This window comes from Erpetoichthys calabaricus, chromosome 3 (assembly GCF_900747795.2).
Source record: "Erpetoichthys calabaricus chromosome 3, fErpCal1.3, whole genome shotgun sequence".
In the NCBI taxonomy this organism is placed as follows: domain Eukaryota; kingdom Metazoa; phylum Chordata; class Cladistia; order Polypteriformes; family Polypteridae; genus Erpetoichthys; species Erpetoichthys calabaricus.
In genome coordinates, this window is record NC_041396.2 from 219,205,213 (window position 1) to 219,232,284 (window position 27,072).

The 27,072-nt window shown below is 37.9% G+C and overlaps 1 protein-coding gene across 1 annotated transcript in view; it reads right to left on the bottom strand.

The window, feature by feature from the left end:
- Positions 1–3,026: 3,026 nt before the first annotated feature.
- The window catches only part of si:dkeyp-114g9.1 (uncharacterized protein LOC555399 homolog), a 52,035-nt gene continuing 27,989 nt past the window's right edge, over positions 3,027–27,072 (bottom strand). Inside the window, exons 5-8 of the mRNA XM_051924674.1 lie at positions 21,999–22,090; positions 16,560–16,741; positions 10,083–10,252; positions 3,027–3,681 (exon numbers count right to left, since the gene is read on the bottom strand). Coding sequence (XP_051780634.1) covers positions 3,440–3,681; positions 10,083–10,252; positions 16,560–16,741; positions 21,999–22,090 — 686 coding nt within the window. The 3' untranslated portion in view covers positions 3,027–3,439. The remainder of the gene's footprint in view (positions 3,682–10,082; positions 10,253–16,559; positions 16,742–21,998; positions 22,091–27,072) is intronic.

Here is a 27,072-nt window from a genome sequence, read left to right on the forward strand (position 1 = left end):
GGTAAACCAACAGAAGGCAGGTCAGCAGAGACAGAAACTTGAAACACAAATTACAAAAACTTTGTCCTCTTTTGGTCACTGGCCCACTTTTTAAAAGCCACACTGACATCTTTTGACCCCAACAGCCCCTGCACCATCAGAGCCACTGTAGGGACTGCTGGGAGTTGCAGTTTCAAATTCTAGTAGAGTACAGCGCTCTTGGATTGGCTACTTTCACCATCCTAAGCTGCGTTTTCCTCTACGGTTACTTTCCTGTTCTCTCTACAGTGCAGTATTGCCACGAAAAAAGCTATAAAAAAAAATTGGAGGATATTTGCACTTTCTGCTAACAATTAGTTTCTAAGGAAAAATCCGCAAACAACTGAGGCCACGAACCCAGAACTGTGCCTTCGTGGGATTCTACTGCATACCAAAAACATGGTGTCAGTGTAAAGCTAATTAACGTCTTGAATTTTACCTAGCAGCTCAATACACAATTCGAGTACTGTATACAGTTTTGATCTCCACATTGCAAAAAGAACGCAGCAGAGAGTCCAGAGGACATCGACAAGGCTGGTTTTAGGACCATGACGTTTGAGCAATAAGCAGAGACTGAAGGAGTGGAACCTTTTCATGTTAAGTAAACTTAAGAGGAAACATGATTGAAATGTTTAAAATGATAAATTAGTTCAGTAGACCCCATGGAATTTTAAAATATAAATCAACTTATTACAAGTATATATATTCTATGTATAGCTATAACAGAATGAATAAAACAAGGAACAGTACTGAATGTAACTCAAGGGTTAACTAAATACAACTTAAAGCTGAAAGCACAAGACAAACTACCAAACATCACTTTCCAAGGTTAAAATGAGGGACAAACCCTTCCCCTAGAAAGAGGAAAATTAATGGGAAAGCCCAAACACCCCTCCTATGAAGTGCTGAAAAGATAAGAACAATCCTAAGGAATTGGTGTTCAAAATAATGGGATGGTTGACATGAATCCAAATGTGCTTGTGGCTGTAGTCGTCTGGAGGTGGTGATAAAAGTTCTGCATATTAAGAGATGACTTGATGTATTAGAGCACATAATGGTAATAGAAAAGTTTAGATGAATTGTTTAATATATTTAACATTTCATTGAATGAGACATTTGTGCATAACTTTGTGCAAATAAAGAAATGTTCTGCATTGTCATCTGGGCTCTGTGGCTGCCTTCTTTGAAAATTGAGTAAAGATTTTTTCCATGACAATCCCAGCATTTGGTTTAAAATATATTTAAACAAGGACACTGGCAACTGAAAGTTTGGCAAGGGCAGATTCTGCATAAATAATAAAATGTTTGACATTACCAAGCACTTCACTCAGGGCCATACCACTCTCTCCGTCTCCACAAATGCTCCCTGAGGGTTTGGCCGTATTAACCAAAAACTAAAACACCCTATCAGGTGGCAAAATTAACTAGTTCAAATGAGCTCTTTTGTCATTCAATTTCACCAGTCCATGCATTTAACTTCCATTCATTCCACTGGCCAACTTAAGTCCATTGGCTTCAGCAGCTCTCAAACACTGCAAGACACTGCAGCATCTAGTTACTGTCAGGTTTTCAAGAGTGTTAAGGAGTTTGTCTCTTGATCCTCCCTCCCTAAATTCCTTCTCTCTACAGATTCAAAAATTAATCTTAACACATCCCTCACACAAATTTGATCATATTTTATTGCTGAACACTGCTTTTGGATTGAACAGTTGGTGTAAATGATTAAAAAACAAATATACTGTACTAGATTTAAAAAATGACAAATGTATTCATATTGTTTCCATTCAGAATGCAAACCATCAGTAGTTGCATCCTTGGAGGTCAAAAGGTATTGTGCAACACTGGTGAGGACCAAGAAAATTAAGAGCCTACAAAATGGGGGGGATAAAAAAAAAAAAAAAAGCTGCATAGAAACCTCACAACCACAACACAACCTACTTGGTTCTCCAACTTAAGTGGGATGCTGCACTCTAATTCAGCTTTCTAAATTTCCTGCAAAATAACATTCATCTTCAGCTCCAATAAACCCAGCCTAACCCAATTTCAGTTCACAGAATTGGAAACTTGCCTCCACCCACTTTAAAGTCATGGGGAACCAATACGTAAATGAAAAAGTAGCACAATGAATTTTAAAATGTACCTCTCATAAACCCTGGTTACTTCATAAAAGCCTTATTAACCTTTCCAGTTCCTAGAGTACCCAAATAGACTTTCTGAACATGTTTTCATTATGATATCAAATGGCATCCAAGAAAGTAATGATTAAAACTATGAACAAGTCAGCTGTTTAACTGTACCTCCCCCACTTAGTCAAAGATTAAATTTTTTCAACAAGAAAAAAAATAAAACAAATGCAATAGGAAAAGTATGTATAGTGCCCACTGCTGCACTGATTTAGTTACACATCCTTTATGCGACTGGTTTTGAACCAGCCACTCACACACAGCAGAACGTAGCAATCTGGATAGTAGAAATGAGTTTCTTTGGGCATTTCTTATATATTTCTGTTGCTTGCATTTAAGTGTAGAATGTTAGTGCCTAATCTGCACAGTCACACCCCTTATTATGCTACTGTGGGCCACCAATTGTGCAAGTAACATCCATATTTACCCAGACACAAACGACAGTTGCTGTATTACGAACAGTGCTTAGACAATTAAAAGTTTTCTTGTCCTACTTGATCATTTTGCCTTTTGAGTCATGTAGATTCTGCACCAGAGTGAAGCTTCATTTATAGCTTGTTTACATGCTTACATGTTTTTGATTGAAGGCTTCATCCCACTTATGAATACTGACAAGCTACTTCAGAGTAGCAAAGCGCACAGAAATATTCATGATTTCTTCCAGCATGATGTTATTATATCCAATAGATAGATTACTATACCAAGAAAGTTATATGGGCTTAACACTGTCACCCCAAGTCTGACTCGGGCTTAACCATACATAAAATTGTCATGCTCGGGATTGACACCAAGGAGGTTAAAATGAGTAGAACGAACATTAAGACCTAGAAAACACAAGTTTAATGCTTCTTTTACCATTCTTTCACTTATCCTGCAACATGTAGAAGACAAGGCTACCAATTCTTACCATCTTCTTCCATCTCAATCAAGAGAGTGTACATAATAAATACAAAGTTCTTCCCAATATCATTAGGATATATTAGCAAAAGTGTAGGTACATGTCAGGAAGGAAAAACACAGAAAAAGTTTATGAAAGGAAATTTATTCTAAAATGAGCTATTGTTAAATATTCTAAGATGTGAAATGACAGAACGAGACCAGCTAAAAAGCTAAACCATAAAAATTATGCCCTCTTTACAAAAAGTAAAACACCACTAAAATGTGAAAAACGGTTAGCAACTTTTCATATAAAATTTCAATAAAATCTTTTAAAAAAAGATTTAAAAGCTGTTGACTATTCAGCCATAGGTTAAGAAATGTTCATTAGCACAAAGTTCCACATGCGTATTCAAACATTCTCTATCAGAAGAAGATGAGCTATAAAATCCAGTATTGACAGAACTATAAAATTTCAGTCTTGCTCCTGCACATTCAAGGACAAATCCTTTTACAGCATCCATATACAGCTCCTGACCAGAATGTAAATACAGCCAGATGATTCGACTCAAATGGGCTGAGAGTGTGTCTCCATGAAGACTTCCTGAAGTTTGGGGTTAAAAAAAAAAAAAAAAGTCAAAACAGCAAAGCTTTATTCAAATAGGCAAGAAAAAATATTTATATTCTCCATTAAATCAGTGTAATGCATTTAACATCTTCAGGAGTCAAATTTACAGCAAACTCCATTGTCTCATTAGAAAGGGCCGTGTTTAGATTTTCTACAAAAAGGATCAACAGGTCAGATCCTCAAAAGCTGAAAGACAGGAGTGTGATGGAAACATATGTATAGACAGTTAACATTTAAAATATCATTCACTTTATGTTCACCACAGCCAACTTCAGAGTTACAAATTTCAAAGCAAATGGTTTACACTACAAATATGAAGGAATTTTCTACTCATTGCTGAGGAAACAAACATTCATAAAATTGTATTTCATGTAAAACTGTTGGCACCCATTAAGACTAGAAAAAATATTCAGTTCTTGTACAGTGTTCTGCGGGAAAGTCAATTTTATTCATCTATACATTTATATATACAAACACACAATACATTTTATTAGCACAAAATGAACACAAGAACACTGGAGATCTTCATATTACTTGACAAACCTCCACATTTGTGTCCATGAAGACCACACATTTAGATACAACACTAATATTCCTTAAGGTTACTTCTGAACAGGGTACAGCACAAATGCACTGATGGCTACAGTACATCTTCAGTACAGGTGAAGTACATAGCCTAGACAGGAGAGAACCTAAGACTTTGGCAGAGATATGTCCCACCATCATTTCCACAGTCACTCAAGTAGACCAGGTTCACTTCCTGGACAATGTGTCAAATAATTTAGAAATGTTTTAGCATGATTTAATACTGATTATCCTTCACACAACTTTAAGAGAACAAGACATTAAGGGGAACAATGTTTCTGTGAAGTAGATATTCTTAATTCTCATTTGGATTTTTATCAAGAAATGATTACACATTTCTGGCACAGAATGAAGTTTAAGGCTGCTTTAACCACCCCATTTCGGTTGGAACTTACTTTTATATTGTCTTTAAAAAGAAGTGCTTGTCATCACCCAAAAAACTGCATGACTTGCAACATAAATAGATTAAATTTCCTCCTTGAGACAAATACAATTTTATTGAGATTCCATAAAAATCTAAAACAATCACCACCCCTGCACCTAAAATGCACACCAATATTACTAGAAAGAAAAACTAAGCTAAGGATAAAGAGCAGTCACAATAAGATACTAAGAAGACATATTTCTGCTGGTATAAAAGATAGCCCTGAAACATTTGACACAAAGTTCTCCATTCAGGTGTATATGAGAGAGAGTATATGCAGCATTGTTCATAATGGCTCTCAGTTTTGTCTTCATTCTCTTTCACTACTACCTCCAGCAGGCCAACAGTGCACCCAACAACAGCTTGCTATTTTAATTAGCTTGTTAATTAGGTGGGCATATCCTGAAGTAATATTACCACAACATCTTTTCTGTTTTTTCACTAATTTTGGATTTGGCTGCAGTCAGTGTCACTACATGTAGCATGATGTGATACCCAGACCCTACAGAAGTTGTACAGGAAGTCCAGCTTCTCCAGAATGGCACATCAATATGTGCCATTGCCAGAAGATTTGCCGAGTCTCCCAGCAGTCTCATCAAGGGCATGGAGGAGATTCCAGGAGACAGGCAGTTACTGTAGAAGAGCAAGACAGGGCCATAGAAGGTCCTTAACCCATCAGCAGTACTGGTATCTGCTCCTTTAGGCAAGGAGGAATAGGATGAGCAGTGCCAGAGCCCTACAAAATGACCTCCAGCAGGCCACTGGTGTGAATGTCTTTGACCAAACAATCAGACTTCATGAGGGTGGCCTGAGACCCTGACGTCCGCTAGTGGGCCCTGTGCTTACTGCCCGGCACTGTGGAGCTCGATTGGCATTTGCCACAGAATACCAGAATTGGCAGGTCCACCACTGTCGCCCTGTGCTTTTCACAGATGACAGCAGGTTCACCCTGAGCAAATGTGACAGACATGAAAGGGTCTGGAGAAGCTGTTGAGAACGTTATGCTGCCTTTAGCATCGTTCAGCATGACTAGGTTGTTGATGGGTCAGTGATGGTCTGGGGAGGTATATCCATGGAGGGACGCACAGAACTCTACAAGCTAGACATCGGCACCTTGACTGCCATTAGGTTTTGGGATGAAATTCTTGTCAGATCCTATGCTGGTATGGTGGGTCATGCGTTCCTCCTGGTGCCCGACAATACCCGGCCTCATGTGGTGAGAGTATACAGGCAGTTCCTGGAGGATGAAGGAATTGATACCACTGACTGGCCCCCATGCTTGCCTGACTTAGTCAATAGAACACCTCTGGGACGTAATGTTTCGGTCTATCCAACGCCACCAGGTTGCACCTCAGACTGTCCAGGAGCTCAGTGATTCCCTGGTCCAGATCTGGGAGGAGATCCCTCAGGACACCATCTGTCATCTCATTAGGAGCATGCCCTGATGTTGCCAGGCATGCATACAAGTACAGGGGGGGAGTGGGATGGCGCCATACAAACTACGGAGTACGATTTTAAGTTGCTGCAATGAAATTTCATCAAAATGAACTAGCCTGCCGCATCATTTTTTTTTTCCATCAAACGATGTGGAAACCTTTTGTTCCTAACACATTACCCATTCCATATCAGTATAGATATCCAGCATGATTTTTTCCCCCCATTGAGATCTGATGTGTTTTCAAAGTGTTCCTTTAATTTTTTTTGAGCAGTTTATATACATAAGGTTCTGTAAGCAGATCTCTAGCTAATATGAGAAACCGGAGTAAACAAGAATATCTAAAGATATGGATTAAATTTTTGATTTGGGAAACAAATTTCAACAAAATGTATTATTTCCAGATTAAAAGAATTCTAAATGTGCAAGTCCCAAGACAATAGTTATCTGCAGAGTTAATCAAAGATTAGTAAAACAAATTATGCTTTTTGTAATTTAGTTTAATCCTTATAACACCAAGAGGCTTTCATCATTGGAAAATTGCCAATAGAACTGCTCATAATATTTATTTAATATGCATTAAAGGAACATTTTATTAACCAATTGTGACTATTAAGTTGCTTATGGGACCATAAAGTGCATACTAATTCAGCGTGAGCAAGAACACTCAAAAGTGAATAAAAAAAATTCAAGCGATGGCGAGGTACGAAGCAGGCAGATTCACCAGCGTTTGTGTGTCAGCTTTTATCCCTCCAGATCAGAGAATTTCCAGTTCCATTCTCTCAAACCAACACTTGCATATACAGTTATTCCCAGTTTCAGATAAAAAGTAAACGCGTCAGATCTGGGGCAAGGGGTGGTTGTTGTATCTTGACAGAGAAGTAAAAAAACACTAGCTTTTACAAGTGCTATAAACTTGCAGCAGCAGTTACAGACAAATCAAATGCATGTTTTTATTGTATAATATAACAATAAGAGTAGCTCACTACTCAAAACAGTAAATTTGCGGAGGAGATGGTTTCGAACTCACAACCTCTGGATTATAAATTGGCAGATCTAACCGCTGCACCACAGAAGCGGTCATATTGTTCTTTCACCTTTTGTGAAAGTGTTTGATATTTGGCCATCAGCCTTCTACACATTATACAGTTCATGTATTATTGACACATTTACAAGACAAAAGAGGCTGACGGAGAGGTGCGAAGGGATTTAAGGTGGACCAGATTTACGAGTTTTTTCGTTGGCTCTGGTAATTCTAGTGTTAACAGGTGTTCTCCACTTATTCCCGAAATAATACTGTTACAAATAACAGCATGCATTTTTACAACCCATGTGGTCTTGTAAAACATTTGGCAAAAAGCTGTTTTGAAGGCACTAGATAAGCCAATAGATTTAGAACATTAAAAGCTTTTTGCTCCTTTGCAAAGCAAATAAGAATGAAACTGTGGCATTCAACAAATGTGACATTAAATTAAGCAGTGTTAAATTAGCAAGGGCTTGAAACCTCATACATTAACATGATGAAAGGAACGCTTCTTGAACACAGAGGAATCCACTAGTCAAGTTGCAAGGAAGAGAAAATGTAGCTAATGCAAAAAAAAACAAAAAACTATTTATTAAGGAAGCATAAAGCTGTGGGGCAAACATGATAACCACTTCACCACTGAGCCTCAAACAACAAGGTACAGATGGAACAATAACCACAAACAATACAACAAATGGTCACAAATTAACAACAGGTTTGAAAAAACCAAATCCTTGCACTGATGGAGTTACAACCTTCAGGGTACAGAGTCTACAAAGCAGCATAAGATATCAAGAACTAGAACATGCTTCATTCAACAGTAAAGACACCAACCACATACCACAAATCTAAGCAGAACAAAGTATTTTCATAATGCAGGTCAAATTCCGTTACAACAAAGTGTTAGGACTTAGTTCTGAAAAAAGAATTTGGTTTAACGAAATCGAACATAGTGTGGTCATTAAGCACATACAGATGACAAAGCGGACTGCAAAAACTATGGCAATGTCTTTTATTCTTGCTAGCCTTAATGGCAGTGAGAAGTTCCAATTTTGTCTGTAAAGTAAATTGCTTTAATTACATGGATGGCAGTTAGCACTTTTGCTGAAGGGCAAGCTGTGGTGTAGCGGGTCCACAGCTCAAGACAAAAAGGCCATTTTATTTTATTTTTTTTAGAGAGGGGGCGTGGTGTGTGTGGCTGGAGCGGTTCCCGGGTGATGCATGAGGTGGACGGTCCTCACTTAAGTGCACAGGTGAGTTGTCCGCATCCATAATTGGTCCCGGGAGCTGCTAATTACCACATCTGATCTACGTCCCCGTAATAAATAGAAGCGCGAGGCGGCTAGGAAGGGAGAAAAAAGGAAGGAGAAAAGAGGAGAGAACGGGAGGTTAAGGGAGAAGAAGGCTGGAGAAGTGTGGAGGCAATGCGAGTGACAGCAGGCTCGCATGAGCAAAGGCAGGCAGCTGGTAGGAGAGCCCCAGAGGAGTGTGGCCAACTCTTGGAGGGGTCAGATTGAAGCAGTTGCTCCAGCTGAGTAATTGGGAGTGGCTGGAGTGACCAGCAGTGGAGTCAACTGGCCGTTGACAATAGTGGGAGTCGTGGAGGCTTTGGGCATATTGTGCCCCACCGTGAGCGCCCTGGCCGCCGGGGGGTGAAACCCAAGTCTTGGTCTAGCTGGAGCCCGATGTAGCCGGGGATCGGAGGGCTACCGGACCAGTAGTGAAGGAGCTGCATATGCTGGTAGGGTGACTCATGTTGCGGGGCCCGGAAAGGAGAAGCAGGGGAGTTGCCAGGATAAAAGGATACACCAAGATTTGTGTTTTAAAAGACTGCTTCCAGCCGTTATTTTAACCTCATTTTTAAAAAGGATTTATTCATTGTGTTTTTAACCTCCACAATTCACTCGTTTTAATGAATCATTTATTTAATAACTTTGCAGCACTGCACTATTTGAAGACTTTGTTTTTGTTTTGTTGTTGCTGTTTTAAAGAAAAGCACTCTGCACATTTTGCACCATCCCCTTGCTTTATTTTTGTGCCTCACTGTCCAGCTCATCTGTGACATTACAGTGTTGGGTTCAGAGCTCCCAGAAGCAAGACGGGAGCATGGAGCAGAACCCGCATCGTCACACAAGCCAAAAATGAATTCTCAATGTTATCAATGTGTTCAGCAAAGTCCAACCATACCTTGAGAAGCTTGGAAATAAGCAGCAGAATCTAGCTGCTGTGAATCCCCAGAGCTCCTCAAATACAGCTGAAGTCAAATTTGATGGACTGTTACCCTGCCCTTAGATTAGTCTGCAATGTCTCGGGTCTGCAGTAACACTTGGACCTCCACTTCACTGCAAGACAGCGACTTGTTTAGTAAACCAAGTAACAAACGTGCGATCTAATTGGCTGTTCAGTGGAATTGCTATTTTAGGGCCTAGTACAAAAGAAATACATATGGTTTTGCTTTTTTTTCCCCTTTTTCTCTAAATAAAAAATATGGCTAGTATTTTTTTTTTGTACATTGGTTCTATAGGGAATTGATCAAAACAAAAAGGATTTTGTTAAATCGGAGTGCATGGGTGATCGGGTTGTGACATTTCCATCCAACTTGGCTGCTACTCTGATGTCACACTGGCCTTACAAAGCATCATCAGGGAGTAGTTTCCTTAACCTGGCTGCATGGCAGATTTCCAGATTATTATTCTGCAAACAAGCTTGCTGGTGAGTCAACCAAAATTCACTGCATGAAACACTTTGGTGAAATTTGTCAACGAACTAGTACAATAATGATTAAGAGTGCCTTCCCAGAACTCCCAGATAATGCAGAGGACAGTTTAGTTCTAAATGGGCAAAAAGATTTTTACTATCCTATAAACCTCAACTGCAAGTATAGATTCATTGAGCAACTAAACAATTACCTTCAAGAATCTTTGTGTCAAATTCAAGAAGTTGGCAAAGCTCCTCCGACAGAAGATGTCTGACCCAGAGGTTTTCATCCTGAAGAAACCAGTCACTGATTAACCTTTTTCTCCGCAGGAAACCTTTAATGTGCTCCAAATAAATGGAGTTTCCAGACACCAAATAAAGCCTTCAAAGAACAAAACAGAAGTTAAATACTAATATGCACAGGTTCTACCAGCAAAACGTAGATAAATTTACATTGCAAATATAATACTTGAATCAAATGCAACATATAGCTTTTGCTCTAGATTGTAGGATTGTGGTATAAATACTAGTGAAAGAAAAGCTACTGTATCTCTATTAGTCAGTTGTGGTCACATATGATCCGTCACAGATGACGGAACAAGCATTCTATCCAATCACTTCCTTAGCATACTTGCATTAAAAATAAAAATAAAAAAAATGTTTTCATATTCCAAAAGGAAAAGCTAATTTCATTTATATTGTAAACAGAGGTTAAGTTCATTTACAGTTTAGTGCTAGAGAATTTACATTAGATATTTGTTAATATCTACCTATACACAAAAATAAAAAGCAATCCATTTTTAGAGCTACTGTGCCTGATATTTGTTAAACATGTCAGAGCACAATTACACACACTTAGCAGCCAAGGTATACCACTCAAAAATTAACATTTAACCAACAGCAATGACAAGTTAACTTGATTATTCAATGGCACAGAGTAAAACCATCATAACTAATTCAGGCCAGTGAACAATCAGTTAGCAGGTGGAAACTCAAGCACAAGTCTATGACTAAAACAGGGTTAAAATTCAAGAATTCTATCTGAAGCACATGATTGTCTGGAAATTGAGCAAATGATAAACATTTGGGGAATTCATACATCACATAATTTCAATTCAATTTCAACAACTGCACAGCATAAATGTTTTAGGGTGGCATTACTATCCACCCATAATCACCAACAGAGGCGCAACTCGGAATTTGGCTCTGCAATGGACTGCCACTCCATCCAGGTCTGGCTGCTGCCTTGGAATGGTTCCATTTCCCAACAATCTGGTTTAGGATAAGCTTGTTTAAAACAAAAATGAATTAAAGTTCTTGTAGCTTATTCCACACAGGTGGTACAGTGGTGGCACTTCTGCCTCACATTAAGAGGATCATGGGTTCATGTCCTGGGTCTTCCCTGCATGGAAAGTGCTTTGGGTAGTCAGAAAAGCACTATATAAAAATTTAAAGATTAATGTGGCTCTTCCAGCAAAATTAGTAAATGAGCTGGGTACATGAACTGCATTGATTTGAGTTTTTATCATAAAACAAGAAATCTATACAACCTTCACCACCTGATACTGTAAATAATTCATTGCTACATTGATATATCTTAATACATAATTCGCCAGCCTCCTCACTCACGTCCGTCCGAAGCCAAATGCGCAGTCACCTTCTGCGCACGTCCGAAGCCGAATGCGCAGTCGCCTTCTGCGCAGCTGCCCAAAAAACCTTACGAGACCGAAATCCAACCCCAACATTGCGGTAGGCGGCGGATTTATCCTACGCATTTCGGGATTATTATTCTGAAATCCCAAATCCTTCCGCCTAGGCGCAAGATATTAGCCCCGATCACAGCCAACCCTCACACTCAAAATACATAAGAACATATTATTAAGTACTTTCAGCGGCAGGAACGACTCCATAGCCATCACGATCATTACACTACCGTCGTCCGCAGATGTTGATGTGTGCGAAGCAAGTTACGCATTCTAAGCCGCATACAAATCTCCACAGGTGGCGTGGTACGCATTGTCGTGCGCTGCTGCTGAGATCTGAGTAAAATAAAACGCTGTTGGCCTATTCACACCAAGTACTGAATGTTCACCACACCATCTGGAGTGATTTTAATGCCCCTTGCATCCTCACCCTTTCAAAACTGCTTATTCTCGCAACTTGGTGCCAACGGTCGCAAAAATTCAAAGAAAGGCGACTTCGATTCGATTCAATACACCTATATCAGGTTTGTGGTGCTTATACTTCTTACTATTCCATATTTTACTGGAACATTCATCATTCAATATTATACTATAGGCCTGGAAAATTCATCAACTAACAGTACAAGCCTGTACAGTAATGAGTGGACTAAAATTATTACAAAAAAACTTTGTTTCTTCTACTTTTCGTTGATTTGTATTTCACATTTTTTCCCTTTTACTGCCATAGGCCTACATAATTATAAAATATGGCAATTTTTATGCACATAACACAAAATAAATTAACCTTAAAGACTACATGTGTTTCCAAATTCAATGGGCATTCCCTGTCAAACTAGCATTCGCCATGACTATAAACAAGTCACAAGGACAAACATTTGACATGGTAGGAATACTCCTTGCCGAACCCGTTTTCAGCCATGGTCAATTGTATGTGGTTTTTTCAAGAGTCAGAAGGGCAAGTGATGTGAAGGTGCAAGTTAAAGATGGGCCACATCAAAGGAAATTACTACCAAACAATGAGTGTGTCTTCACAAAAAATACTCTACAGAGAGATTTTACAACTTTAGTTGCATACTGACAGGCCTCCAGTATACAAACAAAAAAACGTTGTCATAGATAGCATGTATTTGTTAAGTGTACAGTATTTTTCGCGGTGATAAAGTCATACATATCCCAAACCTCTTAATTATCATTACTTACATCACTTTATTTATTTCTTACTTATCGTTTGTTCTTCATACACTGCTGACACAAACTCGTGCCCGTTTCATCTTACGTTGTCGAAACAGGCTTTTTGTCTAGTTTCTTTATAACTGAATTATTGCTTCTTGAAAATGTTACATGCAAATGACGGTTCACTTACCAGTGTGCTTGTAAGAGGATAGTTATATTTTTAAACTTGTCAGATAAAACACACATAGTAACCTCTCCCCCTAAGAAGGCATTAAACAAAACCTATAGTATGCTGCACATCAACAAGCACCTCTACCCATCTGGAAAAAGAAATTCTTAACTACAGTATGAGAGTATGTAAACTCTCAAAGCTCAAGAACCCTCTCACCTACAGAAGTAAACCTTGCTGCAAAGACCAATGTATCATATTTATTACAATATGCAAATAAGTCACAACTCAGACAAAAGAATAAAATTACCCGACAGGTATAAAGTTATACAATAAAGCTCACTATATATATATAATTCACTAAGTCCATGGCAAGCAAGACACACACAAGACAGAGCCACGCCCACCAACAATTCACTAAGCAGCCGACCATGGCACACACGACAGAGCCCCGCCCACCAACTCTAACACTCCTCTCACATCCATTACCTTCACATTATTTTCCTTTTATTTCTGATCCCGTTCAACAACTATATGGCGACATTGACTTCTCAACTGTGACTCCGGAACAACTCCGTACACGAGCTATATTAAGTGTCACCAACAAAGACTCGCTACACCTTAATGAACAAGTACTGAAACCTATCCCTACTGATGAAGTAACTTTCACCACCGTTGCCTCCATCGTCACAGACAATCCCGCAGATCATGTTTCATTCCCCGAAGAATTTAACAGTCTTTCTCCTACTGGCATTCCTCCGCATAAACTCAAAATTAAAATAGGTTCAGTCATGCTTCTCTGAAACCTCATGCCAGCAAGAAGTCTATGTGATGACACTAGACTGTTACCAGCATTCACCGCAATGTACTGGAGTGTAAAACTATCGCAGCTCCTACCTCACAAACTGTCCTTATTTCCCAGATATCCCTGACCCCATCAGATTCAAATTTGCCTGTTATACTTTTACACGCAGACAATTTCCTGTTAGATTGGCCTTTGCAATGACAATAAGGCACAGGGACAAACTTTCAAAACGATATGCCTGTATCTGCCAAAACCAGTTTTCAGTCACGGACAATTGTATGTTGCTCTCTCCAGAGTTCAGTCTTTTCATTCACTCACAGTCGTATCCTCAAACCCACCCCATTTGGACAACTGTTGTTCAGGAAGTGTTCACCCATCAATAAATAATTATGCGGCTGGCTAGTTATATTATAAAAACTCCAACATGGGACACCCTTAATTTATGCTAATGAGTGGACTCCCATGTGCTCCTGTCAATGCCACAGGTAGACTGAAAAAAATCTAACATTAGAGCAATCTAGACGAGAACAGACCATTCAGACCAAAAAAGCTTGCCAGTTCTATGAACTTAATTTGTTTTTTTTCCCCCAGAAGAATTGAGTTTTGAAAGTCCCTAAAGTCTTACTGTCTACCATGCTACTTGGTAGCTTACCCCAAGTGTCTATGGTTCTCTATGTAAAGAAAAACTTTACAATGTTTGTGCAAAATTTACCCTTAAGTTTCCAAATGTGTCCCTGTGTTCCTAATGAACTAGTTTTAAAATAAGTCTCTATCAACTGTAATAATTCCCGTCTTGATTTTAAACACTTCAATCATGTCACCTCTTAATCTTTTGCTTAAACTGAAAAGACTCCGCTCTTTTAATCTTTCCACATAACTCATCACCTGTAGCCCTGCAATGAGCCTAGCTGCTCTTCTCTGGAGCTTTTCTAGTGCTGCAATGTCCTTTTTGTAGCCTGGAGACCATAACTCCACACAGTACTCCAGATGAAGCCTCAGCAGTGCATTTTAAAGCTTGAGCAGAACCTCCTTGGACTTGTACTCCACATATCGTACTACATAATCTAACATTCTATTTGCCTTCTTAATGACCTCTGGATACAGTCAGGAAGTTGATAGTGTTGAGTCCACTGCGACCCCTAAATCCTACTCAAAGGCGTACTCTTGATTTTCAGACTTCCCATTATGTATTCAATCCTATCATTTTTACTTCCTATGTGTAATGCTTTACATTTACTCACATTAAAATTTCTGCCACAAATCTGCTCAAACCTGCATTCTGTCCAAGTCCTTCTGTAATGATTTAACGGATTCCAAATTTTCTGCCAATCCACCTATCTAGGTATTATCTGCAAACTTATCCAACTTGCTACTTATATTCCTATCTAAATCATTTATATACATTAAAAATAGCTGCCCTAGCACGGACCCCTGCAGAACACCACTTATCAGCCAATTCTGATAAGGTTACACCCATCTAAAAAAATTCACCATTGAACTCCAACTTCATTTGCTTTGATGCCCAAACTCTCATGTGGCATCAAATGTGGCATGTGATTTCTGAAAGTCAAGATAAATATCATATGCTCCAATTTGATATCCTTTTGTTGCTTCATCATAAGAATTCCAGCATGCGAGTAAAACAACCTCCCACTTCTGAACCCATGCCTGACTGTTCAGAGGAAAGAAAAAAAAAAAAAAAAAAAAAACCCCCAACAACAACTTCTGTACCTGTCATGTACTGCTCAATCTTATCCTTAATTACTTCCATTAATTTTCCTGTGATGCATGTAAAGCTTACTGGCCTATAGCTTCTTGGATTTGCCCGGTCACCCTTTTTATACAACAGGATAATATTTGCCATTTTCCAGTCCTTCAGAATCTCCCCAGTGTGCAGTGACTTCCAAAAAACGTGTCAAGAGTTTTATATATGTACTCGCTAGCCTCCTTAAAAACTTGAGGGTAAATATTATCTGGCCCTGGTGATTTGTTTGATTTCAGCCTATTTAATCTGAGCAATACTTCTCCCTCTACAATTTCTAAATCATTTAGAACCTCCTTTGTAGTCCAATTCACCGCTGGGAGGTTATCCAGCCAACAATAGCTTCCTTTAACCAGCTGGGTTCATTTGCATAGAATAACTACAAAGCATTTCCATTACTCCAATCAGCATACAGAAACTGAATATACTAGTAGTTAACACCACTCTGACATTAATATTTTGGGACTTTACATAATGTTTAAAGTCACAGGCAAATACCTTGTTCATACAAATAACATGAACTGTTATCAGAGAACAAAATATAAAGTTAATTGTTTACATACAATTTCATTTCCTAATTTAAATGTAACAGTACAAATGTCAGGATGTCCTAGTTGAGGACATTTTCTCTTACAAGATTTTAGAGGCTTGAAACCATGTTTTGAATCAGTTCAGTAATTGCCACCTTGTGTGATCCTGAGCTAGTCAGCATACCTGAGTTCAGATCTATGATTCTGCATCCATTATATACTATGCATGGAAAGTTGCATGGGATAGTGTTACTGAAAAATACAACGTATATGAAAGTCAGAGAATACATTAATATAGTACTTCTGGAATGATTCATACTTAAAGAATTGTAAAAACTGACAGAAATGTAATTTGCAAACCCTAAAATGTTAAACTGCCAACCTCAAACTCACAGCCATCATCCAATCAAATGAATAATTGTAGTTAGGTGAGTAGGGAAGGAAAACAAGACTGCATTAAGAATTTATACTTTCTTCCATGAAATATCTTAAACTTATTCCCTACAGGTAATCTGGATGTAAATGAGAAAATGTTCAATTCACAAACCTGTAATAAGGCCCAGAGTCTATCATTTTCCAGTTAACATAATTTACTGCCGTTTCTTCAAGTTTGCACACTCTTGCCATTTGTACTTTTGCGACTTGCCAGAAATGGTCATGGTCAATAAGAGAAGTCCGCATTTCCGTCTTCAGAACCCTGTATACCCCTTCTAGAGTGTCATGGTAAACCTGGGGTTGGGGGGAATGAAATGAATGAAAGCCAACATTACTCTGCTTATTTGCTCTTGACAGAGGCCAGTAAGCCAAGCATCCGTCACCATCAGACTGGTCAATATATACACATTGATCAACAAGGCTCAGAGAGACCAGGCTTGGCACACAAATGTTGGGCATTTTTATGATCACAATTTTACATGTCTAAAATCTGCAGAAAAGATGCAAGACTTCCAAAACACTTTACTACAGCTTGACTTTTTTTCCAGTTGTAGTTGACATTAAAGACGCATGCAAAATTTCTGAAAGGAATACACTTTTTTTTTTGTTTATATGGAAATAAATGGTAAAAGAAAAGCTATGCAACTAAATACAGTAGAACAATTCTATACTATAATACATTCTATTTTTAATTAGCACATTAAAACTCCACATTGTAATACTTGAAAAGCATTAACAAGCATGCTGCAGACATTCTGCCAGCTTATTAAGTAGACATTTTTGATCAATCTGTACCGTAACAAAATTGTTTTGAAAACAGAATTTACATGTTAATCTGAAACCCAAACAAGCAGAAGTAGTACTTAGAACGGTCTTGCAAATAAATGGAAAATGAAAATAACTTATAAAATTAATTCTTACTTTCAAAATAAATTTTATGAAAAAAGGGTAAAACCTGTCAGACTGAATAGCATTTAAAGAGCTAAAAAGAATAACCTTACTTTCACATTTTCCTTTATCTTGGTCACCACAGAACAAAGAAATGAGCTGTCAAAAAATCTAGATAACAAGTCTAGAACCAATAAAGCTAAGGGCTATCACATCAGATAAAGAGGTAAATTATAATGGAGCAGAAAAACAAAATTGTATCAACTCATACACTATTGCCTTAACCCTAATCATACAGTACAAACATAACCAAAAGAAAAATTGGGGGAAAAAATACAATACAGGCAACCTTATCAGATGCAAAATAAATAAAATCTAAGCATGCTCCACCAAAGAGTAGCCACTTGACTCCACCTGAAGCGTATAGTTCCTCACCAAGTCAGACTGAGCCCATGGACCAGGAGAGGTTTCCTCATTTTTATCCGATTGAAGACTACTTTGTCAGAATTACTACAGTTACATTCATTAATAAAGCATACAGTTTAATTCTCTAATAGAGATCACTATGCAGGTACCTGGACACAGTAATATAAAAAGACAGTTCTCTAAGTAGTTTGGTACCTTCATACTTTAGACATTGATGTGAAATAAATTATAAACAAGGAGCACATGCTCTACTTATAGAAAAAAATGTATCTGTTCTTTGACAAATACAGTATATTGACATTATTTAAAACTAAAAAGCCAGCAATTCATTTCAAGCAGATTCATAATTATGTTGAACAAACAAATATCCACAAACCAAATGTAAAACATTGAATGCATGTAGTGTTTACTTAGCCATTTAACACTAAATTAAACATAGCCACCTTAAAATTCCTTCATACTTCTCATTGGCATCTTTTGTTTTGCAAATGTGCATCAGCACAAGCAGCTCGCTATCCCATCACCAATCCCCCCCCCCCCCCCCATTACGGAGCTGAAGTCAGTCACAAACTTCTCCCAGCTCGTCTCTATCGTGATGTGAGGTGCCTGGAGTTGTATAGGGTAAATATGTTATTTGGAATACATACATTTCACACGTGTTCTGTTTCTACAAAACATCTGTGTAGGATGACACAAAATGCTCAACACATACCTAAAACCAAAGTTTTCCATTTTATACTAATAATGACGAAGTGTATAATGTGTGAAGACTTTAGTCCAAGTATCAAATAAACACGTGTGCTTTAATTCAAGAATATAACAACCAAAGGAAAAAAAAAAATCATCCAATTTACATGCTGCTGTCAATGAGTTACAAACCCAAGCTCAAATGTCAATCAACAGAAAGTTGATATGCATTCTTGAATGGTGCAGAAGTAAGAACTGCTATCTTATTACCAAAAGGTTCCAGGTTCTGAGTCCGGACACTCCACGTTTTGAGTAGTGAGCTGCCATTATTATTACTATAATATAATAAAACACACAAATTTGATTTGGAGTCTAACTCCCGGTGTAAATTTTTGGCTTACAAGTCTGGATTGGTATAGATATATAAAGTCTCAACACTACAATTCATGGAATACTGTAATTAAACAATTTTGTAGGTAGGTAATCTAAGAGGAAAATTTGTTTGCAGGAGGAATGTACAGCACACATACAAAACAATAGGCCAAGAGATGACTGAACTTAGCAAGATCCCCACAACTACTAGAATTCAAAATGCTTGTAGCTTTGGAGAGGAGTTGTTAAATTGGTTTATCTTCACTCTTGGGTACCTAAATCTGGACCCTGATGGCAATAAATTAAACTTCGGAAACCAAGGAAGGTTATTGTCTGGAATTGACCTGGCCTTCTTTCCAACTTGTTTTGATACAGCTTAGTGAGAGGGCTGCTACAAATCATTAATTTTACTAATTTTAGTAATGATGTTCAGTTTATATATTGGTTAGGAAATCATAAAGTACAAATATAAAATGTGACATCATTAATAAAACTTGCAGAAAAAGTATCAGTTGTGTCTTTTAAAAAAGTTGAGTTTCATTAATAATAGGCATTTGTCTCTTAACAGGTTAGCCTGTCCCTAATATTTGTGCTCCAAAAACTCTACAGATTGCCCATGTACTACTATTAACAGAGATGGAGAAGGGAAACACCTGAAAACTACCATTTCATTGGTCTTTGGGTGAAAACAAAAAAATAAATAAATAAAAAAATCAAAATGGAGATACATGGAAAGCTTGCAGCATGCTAACCATTACTGCTTGTACTTTAAGCTATAGCCTTTGCTTTTAACACTAGAATCCCTGAAGCCTACGAAAAAACTCGTAATCCCAGCCAACCTTAAATCCCTTCACACCTCTCCATCAGCATCTTGTTTTGTAAATGTGTCGATCAGCACAAGCAGCCTGCTATCCTATCCCATACACCGGAGTTCATCTCAGGCAAAAAGCTCTCCCAGCTCAAGCCAAGGCTCCTTATCTGCGTGTGATGTGCCTGGAGTTGTATAGGCTAAATATCATCATTTGAAATACATACATGTGTGTTCCGTGTGAGACAATCTGTAAGCCGTAGGATGAAGTGTAAGGCAGGAATCGTTGAACACACAACTAAAAAAGAAACGTTTTTCATATTTTAGTAATTGGTAAAATGTACACATGAAGTGTATAAATGTGTGAAGACTGAAGTTTAAATATCAAATACACACTTTCACAAAAGGTACAAGTATAGCAAAACAATTGTGCTTTTATTCAAGAATATAATGTATGTTTTTATTATACAGTAATCCCTCCTCCATCGCGGGGGTTGCGTTCCAGAGCCACCTGCGAAATAAGAAAATCCGCGAAGTAGAAACCATATGTTTATATGGTTTTTTTTATATTGTCATGCTTGGGTCACAGATTTGCGCAGAAACACAGGAGGTTGTAGAGAGACAGGAACGTTATTCAAACACTGCAAACAAACATTTGTCTCTTTTTCAAAAGTTTAAACTGTGCTCCATGACAAGACAGAGATGACAGTTCCGTCTCACAATTAAAAGAATGCAAACATATCTTCCTCTTCAAAGGAGTGCGTGTCAGGAGCACAGGCTGTCAGAAACAGAGAGCAAAGCAAACAAATCAATAGGGCTGTTTGGCTTAAGTATGCGAAGCACCGCGGCACAAAGCTGTTGAAGGCGGCAGCTCACACCCCCTCCGTCAGGAGCAGGGAGAGAGAGAGAGAAACAAAGTGAAAAATCAATACGTGTCCTTTGAGCTTTTAAGTATGTGAAGCACCGTGCAGCATGTCGCTTCACTAAGCAGCTGCACACAGAAGGTAGCAACGTGAAGATAATCTTTCAGCATTTTTAGACGAGCGTCCGTATCGTCTAGGTGTGCGAACAGCCCCCCTGCTCACACCCCGTACGTCAGGATCAGAGAAAGTCAGCGCAAGAGACACAGAGAAAAGTAAGTTGGGTAGCTTCTCAGCCATCTGCCAATAGCGTCCCTTGTATGAAATCAACTGGGCAAACCAACTGAGGAAGCAAGTACCAGAAATTAAAAGACCCATTGTCCTCAGAAATCCGCGAACCAGCAAAAAATCCGCGATATATATTTAAATATGCTTACATATAAAATCCGCGATAGGGTGAAGCCGCGAAAGGTGAAGCGCGATATAGCGAGGGATCACTGTATAAACAGTAAGAATAAGAGCAGTTCACTACTCAAAACAAGCATGCTCTGAATCAAACCAACGACATTTTGATTACCAGTCAGCAATTCTTACTGCTGCGCCAAAAAAGCTAACGTGTCAGTGTTGTACCATTAAACGGATTTCCTTTACTACAGTTATAGTCTTGAAAAGAAGCACACTTGTTTTTCTACACTTGTACCTTCCGTGAAAGTGTTTGATATTTGAACTTCAGTCTTCACACATCTATACACTTCCTGTGTACATTTTTGTCAATTACTATGTTCAATAGTTTTCCTGCCTTGCACGTCATCCTACAATTTGCACAGATCATCAGACACTGAACACATGTATTCAAAATGACAATATATTTACCCTAAACAATGTGAATAAACTGATCATGTTGTATGGTTCACAATATAGTACCACATCATAAAAACATTACATTTGAAAAACGGACCATTGTGCAACACTGTGACCCCGCCTGGAAAATCAGTTTTAGAAGATGAGACAAGACCATTGTACAATTAACCTACCTCAGTTTGCACTTTAAACAAAATATTTATAAATTTGTACAAGCAGCATTCATAGACTTGCCAGCGGCTGTAATGAATTCTTTAAATTTTTTTCAGTTAACTTAATTTGAAATTCTAGGGAGATGTGTTAATTTGCACACTGAAAGTTTCAACTTAACCACTAAAATATATTTTAAAACCCTAAATATCGTGTATTAAAAACCATAAATTACGCAAACAACAAACGTTAAGAAAATTGTATATACATATGCAATAAAATCAGCCTAGAAACAAATTTATTTTCAAAAAGCAGGTGAGCTGCTTAGGGCAGATAAAGGATCAATGAAACGCAGATGTCCAGCAGTTGGGAACACAGAATCTCATCCTTTAAAATAGTTACTTTAATTTTTAATTCAATGTGAAATGTCTCAAAGGTCAGTTATAAATACTGTGGAGATGAAATGTTTTCATTAGTCTTCTGTTATAAAGTTACATACCTTTCTGCGCTTTAATCTCCCCCAGTCACGTCCAAGAATCCAGGCCACCAAGGACTTGCACATTGAGAAATAATTCTCCAGTGTCTGAATGCCTGAAATGTACAGCCAATAAATGACTACTACATTTAATGAGGCATCAAGTTGCCAATAATTAGCATAACTACATTTTTAAGTCAAAACAAACCCATTACAGTCAGCTACACCACTTAACGTTTTCCCACAAGAAACATTTACTAAGCAACTAGTTGGAAGAAAAATTAGACTGATATAACCTATGGATCCCAGGACAGACATAATTGGGTACCTTGCCACCATTTTGTCATTTAAGAACTCTTTGCATGACCTTTAGCAAGCTTCAGAAAAGTCAAAGAATGGAGGATGCTTATCTCTCAAATGAAAGATAAAGACTTGTGAAACTTCAAAGAACTTTACTGTACATTACACTATTCAGAGGTGTAAGAGTCTGTATATAAATGTAGGATAAATAGCACAGTTTTAAGCGAGGACACAGAAAAAAGAACAACTATGGGGGCATGTGAAGTATTCCTTATAAATATTAAATACCAGGTACTCTTGGCCATGAAGAATCACATTCTCTGTTCAGCAACATGTTCAGATATTACATTGTCATTTGATATGAAAAAGTGACATTTAACATTTGATAACTTACTGACTGAAAACTCAATGATTAGCATTATTGACACATGGTGCATTTAGAATATGTAAGATGGAAACTTTTCTATGTTAACTAATGTCTTATTTTAATTTCTTATTTTGTCTTTTATTTTTCTTTTCTTCATTATGTAAAAGCACTTTGAGCTACTTTTTGTATGAAAATGTGCTATATAAATAAATGTTGTTGTAAAATAAACAAAATTTGCATAGGAAAAATAAGGTTCGTGTTTTGAGAAAGAATGGACAAAGCAGAATAAATGAAAAATAATTTTAAAAACCAGTAATGGCGCACTGCATGATAACGTGCAATGAATACACTTGACTTGAGAATTCATAGTTTTGATCCTCACTGTACATTTAGCATTCATTTGCTCAGAGGTTGATACTCTTGTTGATTCCTGAGCAGCTCTTTTCTCCACCCTAGCGACCCGCTTCTTCTCTTTTCTCTGCATCTTTTCGCGTTGTTTTGCAATTACTTAATTTTTCACTTAAGCTGGCACTTAAATTGTTCTAAATGCAGATTGAGTACTTAAGATATGAAGAGGTAGGGAAAGTGACGACGAAGGTGGTAGGGATGAGAACGGCGCCCGTACGCATGTGCCGCATGGCTGCCCTGCTGGTTGCTGCCGAGAGTGGATTCTACAATAAGAAAAAAATAAAAGGAATAACCTTGGAGGTCAATCCTCACCCCAAAAGCAGATAGTAGGAGTCATGTAGTATATGTATACCAAATTTCAGGTCAATAGTTTAAACTGTTTGCGAGCTACAGGTGATTTAAAATCCTGGATAGACAAACGAACAGCCACGGTAGCATTATATTATATATAATATATATATTATATATATATATATCTATAATAATAAAAGGCAAAGCCCTCACTGACTCACTCACTGACTGACTGACTCACTCATCACTAATTCTCCAACTTCCCGTGTAGGTGGAAGGCTGAAATTTGGCAGGCTCATTCCTTACAGCTTACTTACAAAAGTTAGGCAGGTTTCATTTCGAAATTCAAAGCGTAATGGTCATAACTGGAACATATTTTTTGTCCATACACTGTAATGGAGGAGGCGGAGTCACGTATCGCGTCATCACGCCTCCTACGTAATCACGTGAACTAAAAACAAGGAAGAGATTTACAGCACGAGTCACACGCGGGAACGAAGGTAAATGACGTTAATTTTTGACTGTCTTTTAATACTGTGTAAGCATACATATTAACACATGTGCAATTAAACGTGTGCATTTACGGGGTGATTTCTCAGGCTTAAAAGCTCGCCTTTTACTAAAAAGGTAAATGCAAAACTATTTTCAATCAGTTTATTGAAACACTCCCGTTAACGATTGCAATAACATATTCGCGAGATAAAAGAACGAAGTAGGGGGAAATGGAGGAAGAGCCGCAAACAGCAAACAGCAAAAAATTAATTAAACAATTGAGAACGGAGCGAGTGAAGCATACAAGCATGTTCATAAGGGAAACAAAGCACGGTGTAAAACGTAAGTTTAAATTAAGTTTATAGAAACGCTCCTGCTGCGGATTGCAATAACATATTCGCAAGATAAAAGTTTAATGAGAAGACACGAGGTATAAACGAACCACACGCCGTGGCGCAACGTTAGGGGCAACAGTTTCAACCATTCTATAATCTGCTTCTCGCAACTGAAAGACGGCACATGGCGGATGTTAGCCGACTTGCTGACCGCAACGTTAGGGGCTTCAACTATGGCGCTGACGCCACATCTCAGTGCCAACACTTTGCAGACTGTACTTAAGACACGCCCTCCTCACTGGACAGTTAAAAAGACCAATCAAACTAACGATGACATCAAGTATTACCCAATCAAAAGTAGGAAAGGAGGCATCTTCATAAAATGCGTGTGGGATGATTTGCATGACACGCTGCTTTAAAAAAAAAAATGATAAAAAAAATACGGGATAAATCCCGTCCAGTATTGATTCAAAACGGGACGCGCAATTTAATTCTCAAACACGGCACGATTCCGTATTTTAAACGACGGGTGGCAACCCTACAGTGCCAGGTAACCACCCATACAATCAGATTGTGATTCAGACTAGGAATGCAATGAATGTAATTACCCCGATCTACATACAAGGCGAAAGTCTTGCAAGATTCAAAGATGATGGTTTGGGATAATTAGTACTTATTAAGTACACCATGGAACATAAAAGAGCTTATGAAGCCTTGAACCGAAAAAAGCAAGATCTCAGAGATCGTAAAAAAAAAAAAAAGGAGGTAATGTCGTTTTACTCGCTGTAGATTTTAGTCAAACATTACCAGTTATTCCACGAGGGAGACCAGCAGATGAACTCAACACGTGTTTAAAATCCATGCTTCTCCCACGCTCGGTTATATGTCGCGTGTTCTCGGGTAGGTACACCAAAAAATTTATACATTTAAGCATGTAATGGGCAAACAAAAAATGAGGTATACCCGAAGGCACTGCAGTAGTACTCAATGTAACTTTACTTCTTAAATGTTAATGTTTTACTGTTTAATAATTTATACGCTTCTTATATATTGTTCAACACGATAACATGGACTGAATACACCATACGCATCTGCCCACGGCCACCCTGGTGTGCGCAGATAGGAGTTGATTCTAAAATAAAATAAACATAAAAAGAGTAATACAATCATCACCCATAAAGCGGATAGCAGACGTGACGTATTATATGTGTACCAGATTTCAAGTCAATAGGTGAAACGGTTTGCAAGCTACAGGTGATTTAAAATCCTGGACAGACCAACGAAAAGCCACGGTAGCAAATTATAGAAGAAGATTTTACTGTTTAATAATTTATATTTATATGAAATGTGCTTCTTATATATTACTTCATATTCTCATATGATAATGATGTTAATGTTTATATTGATTTCTATGTTATTGTAAGTGCATCTATGTGTGTATATGTATGTATGTATGTGTATATATATATATATATATAAAAAAAATATATATATAAAAAATATATGTGTATATGTATATATAATATATCTGTATATGTGTGTGTATATGTGTATATGTATATATATATATGACAGCAACACTCATAACAATGACAACACAATTACATTGACAATCATGTTACGTTATTTTTAAAATGTTTCCTTTACTTTTTCATAACCTCTTTAACACACTACTTCTCCGCTGCGAAGCGCGGGTATTTTGCTGGTTATATATATTATATATATATATATATATATATATATATATATAAAATACAGTGGAACCTCTAGATACGAGTTTAATTCGTTCCAGAACTGAGCTTGTATAGCGAATTTCTCGTATCTAGAACAAACTTCCCCATTGAAAATAATGGAAATCCAGTTAATCCGTTGTGCACCCCAAATATATTAACATAAAAATCAATTTTCCTAACAAATAACACTGATAAATTATATATACTGTAGTCTACCTTTAATAAATAACACTGGTAAATAATATAACTGATTATTAAAAGAATCAAAACAGGTGTCCAAAGTGCAGTAGAGCATTCAATAAATCTTTAAATAAATAATCCTTAAAACAGTTGTGAAGTGGAGGTTTAAAATACACAAGAATAACAATCCTTTAACACGAGGTAAAAACGTCAACAAGAAGCAGTGTTTAAAAACAGATGACAATCCCCGGTGGTTCTTCTCTGTTAGCGTCTCACCTGCTTCTCCCATGCGGGCTCTGAAACAGGCGAGACACTGTTAATGCAGCTGACCTTCTGTACACCGTCCTGCTTCAGCTGTTTGGCTCGCCTGCACTTGGCTGCCTGCCTGCCCCCCCCCCTCTCTCTCTCTCTCTCTCTCTCTCTCTCTCCCTCCCTCCCTCCCTCCCTCTTAACCGGCTCGCGCTTCTCTATATATGCGGGGAGGACATGGCAGCTGCAGCCCATCAGCCACAGGAACAATCATGGATGTGGGCAGTTTCCCACCTGTGCACTTAAGTGAGAAACGCAGACACCGCAGATCGCGGCTCGCAACTGCTACCACGCCCCCTTGCTAAGCCGCGAGCTATACCCACAGCCTGGCTCGTGGCTCGTTACGCGAACCAATGCTCGTATTTAGAGCTGAATTTTTCGCTCATACTTTCCTCGTATTTTGAATTTCTCATATACAGAGGTGCTCGTATCTCGCGGTTCCACTGTATATATAATATATATATATATAATATATATATAAAAATATATATATATATATATAAAAATATATATAAATATATATAAATATATATATATAATAAAGATGTTAATATAGCATGCAAAAACAGACCTTGGTTTTTTGACACTGACAGAAGATGCATTAGTTGTATCAAGGGTCACCCAGTTACTCACAGTATCTTGTATAGCTGTTCTAAGGGTAACCATCCCATTATAGATTTCCT